This window comes from Porites lutea, chromosome 9 (genome assembly GCF_958299795.1).
Source record: "Porites lutea chromosome 9, jaPorLute2.1, whole genome shotgun sequence".
Taxonomy (NCBI): domain Eukaryota; kingdom Metazoa; phylum Cnidaria; class Anthozoa; order Scleractinia; family Poritidae; genus Porites; species Porites lutea.
The window spans coordinates 25,425,422-25,433,694 of record NC_133209.1 but is presented as its reverse complement, the minus strand read 5'-3'; the positions used below and the strand labels follow the sequence as shown (position 1 = coordinate 25,433,694).

General features: G+C 38.3%; 1 protein-coding gene across 2 annotated transcripts in view; it reads right to left on the bottom strand.

Annotated features, from left to right (window-relative positions):
- LOC140948784 (copper-transporting ATPase 1-like) overlaps positions 1-4,790 on the bottom strand; it is a 28,626-nt gene extending 23,836 nt beyond the window's left edge. The window contains exon 1 of one of the 2 annotated variants that reach the window (XM_073398048.1): positions 4,568-4,790. In XM_073398048.1, the coding sequence (XP_073254149.1) occupies positions 4,568-4,585 (18 nt within the window). In that variant the 5' untranslated portion in view covers positions 4,586-4,790. Of the gene's footprint in view, positions 1-3,036; positions 3,302-4,567 lie in introns of those variants that run through there. The other variant, XM_073398049.1, reaches the window with a different exon arrangement.
- Positions 4,791-8,273: the final 3,483 nt, after the last annotated feature.

Sequence of the window (8,273 nt, the reverse complement as noted above, 5' to 3'; positions counted from 1 at the left end):
ATTTGAAACCCATGATATTTTCAATACTCAGTATAAGAGGCAATTTTTATAAATGAACAGTCCCCGCATACATGTATTTTCAAATCATTATAAATTTGAATTTATGTAAAAATGAGTATGAGGAGAAGGACTAAACAACTGACTACAATAATTTTGAAGTCGTTTTGCCCAACTGTAGAGAATTTTTTACATTTTATGCCTAAACAGGTTCTTTTATAGAAGGGTCCTAATAATACAGCTGTAACTGACCAATTGTAGCCTAACAGGATCTTAAAAAAACCCTCTTAGTCACAGGTTTTAACTGTATTAGAAGCTGAACTCAAGGTTTTTTTTTCTCAGCAGACAGTTAACAAAGGGCAATGTCACAAACTGACCATGTCTGTCAAGGCTGGAACAATCTGAAAAAAGCTCAAAAATCTGCTGGCATTATTTTTTAGTACTACATGTAGGTTAATGCACAAACATAATTATTTTACAGGGAATTAGAACAAAATTTTTAAACATCTTCAATATCATCTACAAAATTACTTTTTCATAGTAACAGGAAACAGGCTGCAGGTATGTTGTATCCACTATTAGTAAAATCCAGCTGGTGCTCTGTTATCAATGCTGCATTCTGGTTGGTTAAGCAACTACTAGGTTATATGTAAGAGTCCACTAGTAGCAAAAAGCACCAGCTTTTTGGCGGCAAAAAAGGATTAAAGTCTAGCTTTAACTAGCTAAAGTTGTTTTGTCTCTATATTTTTGACTAACCAGTTGGATTTTACTAAAACAATAATATTATTCCTGTAGTCAATAGCCCGTGAGGCCGAAGGCCGAACAGGCTATTCATTCAGACTCGAGGAATAATACTGTTAAGTGTTCCTTGCAAAACTAAGGCCACTTTGATTACGATGATTTAATTTATCAAGCTATGCACCAATCAATAATTTGAAACCCCATCCTTCCAAGAACATACCTATGACATAGACAGACCTTATATTACAGTTGCAAAGCTACATTTTGGTGGAAATACACAATCATATAGTCTCCCATTTTCTAATGCATATCCTTGTAGAGTAGCCTGCAAACCGCAGACGCATTTCCGGTCGTCACTTCTCTCACTCCAGCAGATGAAACTAGAAACTAGAGCCGAAAAAACCCGATGCTCTTGCAGGCTACCTTGTAGAGAAGTGAGCAATAAATTAATTTAGAGGTACATGTTTTGCATGTTCTATATACTTTTTTTGGCTTACTTTTGTGAGAAGAAGAGTAATGATTTTCTAATAAGTGGAATTATGGTGAGTTATTGAAGTTTCAAATATTGATTAAAGCATATATTATCAGAATCATTACCAAAGTGTAGCAAATTATGGATGCAGTGTACATGTAGTTCCTAACAAACAGATCTGTCTTTCAAAAATCAAGTCATATCTTAGTCTTTTTATTAATCCCCACACTGTTAAAAGTATATAATGCTACAAAGGCACAAGTCACATCAGACTGTGTAAGCTGTTTTAACTACCGTCTTTAAACTACCGTCTTTTCACGGTCTGGCCCCTAGTTATATTAATGAGCTACTGATAGAAAGAAATTCTTCTTACAATTTGTGTGGTAAACACTCTCTTAGTATTCCCAGAGTTCAATCGACCAAATATGGTTTGCACTCCTTTCGCTACTCTACCAGCAAATATTGGAATATGCTCCCAGAGGTACTTAGAACTGCTGAATCATTACATGTTTTCAAATCAAAAATTAAGAGCATTAGCTATGATAATAAATGCTGCTCCTTTTGTAATTAGTTTTAATTATCACTAGTTACTGTAGTCAGAATGTATATAATAATTTTCTTGTTTCTACATTATCTTAAACTTGTACATAATATATAGTATTACTTTATTCTAATTACCTTTGTCATTTATTTTCTGTTTGTTTTTGCTTTACCTTTAGGAGACATTAGCATTAGTTGATGCTATCTTTTTGAAATTCGAAGTGAAACAAAGTTTTTGATTGATTGATTGATTGATTGATTGATTGTATTTCCTCGAATAATAGCTGTCTCTCGATTAATCACCACCCACGAATAATCACCCCCCTCTGATGGAAATATTTAAAATAATCCCTTCCCTCGAATAATCAACCCCCCCCCCCCTACATCCTTCTCGCCATTTTCTCTCTCTGTTATCACCTTCCTGTCAAGTTGAAGTGGAATCTGATCCAGCAAAACCGATCAAAGACGATCCAAGCTCCGAAAATTAATCAAGGAACCAAATTTGGAACGCTTAAAAAGCCCATGTTCAGTTTTATTTGATGTGATAATTTTTTGTTTAATTGGATAATAAAACAAAATATTTGGGGCATGACTTCCAGTAAGCAATATTTGAAATAATCAACTCCATTGAATAATCACCCACTTTTGATGCGAAAAAAGAAATAATCACCCCCGGCTATTATTTGAGCAAATAAGGTATTTTAAAGATAATACACAGAACAAAATAAATTCTCAAAGCCATATTTTGAAAGCATAAGACATGCAAATATTTCTGTCATTTGCTATTATTCATCATAAGAACAATATTGCAAAGCCGTTTTGGTACGTTTTTTTAATCTTTCGAGTCCAACTAAGCTAGTAATTAAGTTTATGTTTAAGTTTTCTGAAAAGAAAATGGACAGCCACTTAAAAACTGTCATGAATTACAGTGTACTGCCTAGCAGTAGCATTTGAACGGCATATTCAAATGCACAAAATATAAAACTTAATGAAAGGTTAAACTTTCGAAACGTAAAAATAAGCCATTCAAAAATGAAGCTCAGAATGAAAAAAGTCACAAGCTGGCCCAGTCAGCTTGTATAAGTGAAGCTAAACGAACAGTAATTTAAATACCGTATTTAAGTTACTTCAGATAAGCTTAAGATACTCAGATGTCCGATCTTACATTTATTGGCTGTACACCGAGTAATTATTGTGTATTTTAGCGAGTAACTGATTCACAGTGCAATATGAAACATCCAAACGGTGTGTTTGAATTGTCATTAAGTCGTAAAATAGAACTTTACCTGGAGATCCATCGCGAAACACGGCTGAAATTACTAAAATGAACAGTCCAAATCGATTTCTTTCGCCAAGTAGTGGAATTTAAAACTTCAAAAATGCAGCAATTATGTTCACAGATCTTCATTGGACATGGAGATATCGGTATTCCGCCAGCACGATTAAACTTGTTTTCACTTCCCCAAATGATGAAGGTTAAAAACAACTGCTTTTGGATGAAAAATACTCTCCTCTTCCGCCATGTTTACTCACTCACAGAAGTCACGTGAGAGAAAAGAAACGGGCAGATCGAGGAGGGGTAGTACGAAGTACGGAGGGGTGGGGACAGAATGTTGTTTTACTCAATGTGGCTGTTTTTCGGATGTTTTAGTTTAGAAGAGACCGAGATCATGGGCTCGTATCCCAAAATAGTAACTCTGGATTATTCTTTCAAATTCAAATTACACGAAAATAAACGCAACAGCTGCTTTCGCGGCACCTTTTAAAATTATTTATTTCCGGGTGGGTATCTCCGTCAGTGAAGCGAGACAGGATGTCAGATCGATCAGACATTCCGCTCTAAACCGTGAAACTGATATATGCGAAAGTCTAAACATTCCATCTACGCCGCATCCCACAACCAGTTTTGAATATAACTTTTTCAACTCTCCACCGACAGCCCTCTTCACTGCATTACCGTAATAGTATCAAATGATGCCAAAAAGTTGTTATTTATTTTAAAAGTGTTTTTTTAGAGACATTTGGGTGCGGTCGTGTCAGAAAATTTTATTTCTGTAAACCGGGTTTTTGCAAGCGTAAAGGGGAAATGAAACGCAAGTAACTTTTAAATATATTATCCCTTCGACTTTGGTTGGTATCAGATTTAGCAGCAACTGTAGTCAATGGTCCACCAGCTTCCGGGATACAATGTCCACTTCATCAAAACTATGAATTGGCTTCAAATGTCGAGAAGATGGATAGATCCAATAAATTACACATATATCTCATGTGGGAGATTTGCAAGGTATTAGATTTACATTTAGATTTAAAACTGGAGATAAAACTAAACTTACAAGTTAGTTCATCCTGGTCGCTGTTTGTCCTGTTTTCAAAACTGAAAATTGCGTGACCTAAACATCGTGGGTAGTAGTATTGGCGTTCAAAATACCGATCACAATGTACACATTTTTTCCAATTCTTGTTTCTTTAGGGCAAAAGACGCCAGTTACTACACAAGACTGTAGTGAAAACCAGACTCGACAGAATTCAACATGATGATTTACATAGTGTTTTCACAAATCGGCAAATTGACCGTGAAAGCATAAGTCACGTACGCGTGAAGTCCGTAAACAACGACACAGACTGCCGCTCGTCAAAATATAATATTTTTTTTGGATAGCAATTTATCATTTTTTTACATAATGAAAATCCACCTAAGTAAGTAAGAAAATAGAGTCGTGAAGATATCTATAGCTATAAAACGATAAATGATCGTGAGGCGTTACTCGTACATGTGACTGAACTCTCATTAAAAAGTAGGGTTTTTCTTGTCCTTACCTCGTTGGCGAAATACATATCAGCAGATTTTAACAGCGGCGTCCTTTCGTCAGGCGCTTGAAATTGTCTCTGTCTCTGGGATTTTCTAGAACGTTAATATTTGAAATCTGTTACAACGTGGGTCTCCTAAGGCATAAGGAAATATAGTACTGTCAACTTGTTTTCTTTCTACAGCAAGGATCCAAGGCTCATAAACTTCTGGAACACACATAGAGTGCAGTTTGACCATATGGCTTCGTGGCACCTTATAAATGAATCTTCTCACGCCCCATGCTATTTTAGTTCCTTCTAGTGACGTAATGCTGAATCACTGTGAGTAATCAGGTTACGGCAGGTAAAACCAGAAGAAACCTGTTTTACTAGCCTTAAATCAGCCTCGTTCCTAGTCGCTCGAGGGGAAGGAGCAGGTGTGAAACCTGGGAAAGAGGCCGTAAAAAGTAAATTCATATTTGGCGCCGAGGCCACAGGGTCCAGAGGAGTTTCGTGTGAATAAATGAATTACTTATTTAAAGTCTCACCTTGAAAAATGTCTATACCTGTCGCTTAGCACGGTCCCGGGGGGGGGGAGGTACTCCCGCCAATTTTGGATAGGGGTGTGCCGCGAAGGTCCCTGAACCCTAACCCTATTTAAGGACCAAGAAAGCGAAAACTGATACCCTTTTTAAGGTCCAAAGCCGAAAAATGGCACCCTATTCAAGGTAAGAACAAAATTATTCATAGCATGAAAAGGAAAACTTTATTTCTTCTCTGTAACATTGGATGTATAGCATCAAGCATAAAATACTAGAATACTTAAACGGATACATCAAGTTTAAAAAAAAACCGTTCGTTTAGGCGGGCATTTTCACACTGCAGTATTAGATAATACAATTAAGCTACCCTATCTAAGGACGACACCGGGGACACAGAAACAAAAGGGTCAAAAAAGATACCCTATGTAAGGACCGAGAACCTCAAAAACCATACCCTATTCCGCGGCACGTACCTATGTAGCCCATATATGGGAGTACCCCCCCCCCCCCCCCGGGAGCACGATTAATTAGCCCAATGGGATCTTTATAAATCTACTGTAAACGATTTCTTCGCTTCTTATTCAATAACCGCAAGCCATATCCTCGCAGGCGCATGGCACGTCGCCTTAAGGGCGACCGAGGCACGAAGTGCCGAGTAAAAGAAATTTATACTGTAAGCCGACCTTGCGAGCCCTCAGTCTCTTGGTTTGCGGTCTATAGAATGTGTAACGCAACTGTAACGCGATCAAAAACGCGATCAAAATAACCCATTGTTTCAGAGGTTTTCGACGGGTTTTGATGTTCTAAAGACAAACACATCTCCTCTGGACCCTGTGCCGAGGCTTGGGGCCAAGCCACCCAACCAAGTATGAATTTTAATATATCGTGACAGGAGCCCAATAGGCCATTTTACAGTTGTGGGCTAATTGTCCTAGCCTTTGAGTCGAACGCGACGCTGAGGTTGACCTTGTTTTGATACAAACCTCTTCTCTTTTCTAATGTAAATTTTGCTTAAGAAAATACCGTATTTATTCGATTAACCACCCTGGGCGCTTATTAAATTTTTGGACCTTGAGAGTGGGCGCTTATTCGAGGTCAGGGCGCTTATTAAGTTTTCACCATTTTCAGCAAGTGTAGTATGTTTATTTTCAAACAAAACAATAAAAGCGAAGAAAAAAAACCGCGAAGAAATAACAAAGCGGGGTTTCTGTAAAATACTCTGAAGAAAACTCCCTCCTCGGGGAAGTCTCTTATTAGTACTTATTCAATTTCAATTTCAATCTCATTGTCACTCAAGTGGGTGGGGTGGGGGTGGGCGCTTATCTGAGTTTGATTGGGGGTAGGAGGGGGTGGAGGGGGTGGGCGCTTATTAACTTTTTCCGCCTTTAGGATAGGCGCTTATTCGAGGTGGGCGCTAATTCGAGGTTGGGCGCTTATTCGAATAATTACGGTACTAGTTAGCATAAGAACAACACAATTTACATAATAAAGTAGGAAGGGTTGCATCAAAAGCCTCGTTTCCACCTGTATAAAATGGGCTATTGGTCTATTGCGTGTTCATAGAACAATTCATTAAGACCTGGAAAAGACCCAATTCTTTCTTGATATTTCTTTTCCTTCATATTTAAGATCATTTAACTTTCATTCTTTGACAAAGTGTCAAACTTGTGTATGCTGATTTCACTCCAGCTGTCTCCATAGTCGTGTTATACTTATCCTAGGGAATATGTTCAAGACAGAGCGGTTTTATAATAAGAGATTTTGGTTTAACCCGAGAAACCCGATTAGACCGATTAGGATTTTCTCCCCAAAACGTACCCTAAGTAGGGAAAGGTTTTTTTTCTTTCATCAAATCATGATACGAATTTTTTGGGGGAGTTCAAGCCAGTTCGTAAGCTGAGGTCAAAGGCCCAGTTTTAATTACTCGCCCTCGTTGATAAGCGGGCGCGTTGCCAGGGGCTTTCCCGGGAAGATAGGACAAAAGATTGCAGGTTACCTTTCCATATCTCAAACTAGGTCAATTAACGTGACAAATCCGAATAAACAAAGACTGCAAGACAAGAATCTCTACACAGCTGGGCGTTAATGAGAAGTCTGCGATGTGAATAACAAAAATAGGCTGACGATCACTGCATGCAACAACTTTGATCTGCAAAGGAAGATGAGAGGAATGCTTCACAAGAGCAAAGTAGCCCATTCTTAAGCTAAGAGGAAACTTGATCAGTTGCCTACATGTCCCGGGGGGGCACTCCCTTATTTGACCTAGACGGGGTATGGTTTCAGGGTCTTCAGGGTATATGTATCTATATCTATTAAGCGTCTTGAACAGAGTGTCTTTTTGGAACGCTAATCTATAAAAAGTATCAAGGCTGGCGATAAGCGGCCTGATTTGTAGCACCAAAAATTTGAGTCCCACAAAATTTAATTCTATCATGTTAGTTAGAAAAATTAGTTATTTTTTATGCAAAATGGAATGAATCAGGGTGGACAAAATAAAGGCGTCTTGTCTGAAACAGGGTTGGGAAATAACAGGAGCTAATCAAATTTGATGGGCTCCTGAAAATAACCAATTCTTGTCTCATATTAAAATAGGACCTGGGGGGGGCTCTCATGGGAATTCTTCGTGGGGGTGTGGCGCCCGGTTCTCCAAATTCCGACCCTATTTCAGACCAAAATTTGTCATTTTCCATACTCGTTTTCAGACCTGGAGGTGGTCACAAAACGCAACATTACATGTTTACATATGATAAAACATAAATTACGTTATCATTGCAACAAAAAGATTTCTTAAAATCCATCTCGAGTTCGCGTATTACACTTTCTTTCTTATTCATTTGGAATTGAAACTACGAATACACAATCGTAGTTCCCTCGCATAAACCATACCGATTCCAGACCAAATTGGCAAAATCTATACCCGTTTTCAGACCAAAATGTCACAAAAACCCTACCCGATTGGGCGGCACATACCTGTATAGCTTATATAAGGGAGAACTCCCCCCGCCCCGGGACAAATCACTTAGGCATCGAGGAACTACTGTAGAATCGAAATGCGTGTACGGTATTTTCCAAAGGTTTGGGGGTGAACCATAGTTTACTTTTGCTCAAAAGGCTATTCTTTTATAGAATCAGGATCCCGCACTCATACCAGTTCTTGAGCATTGATTGAGCACCGGACCAGGAGCCACCTCATT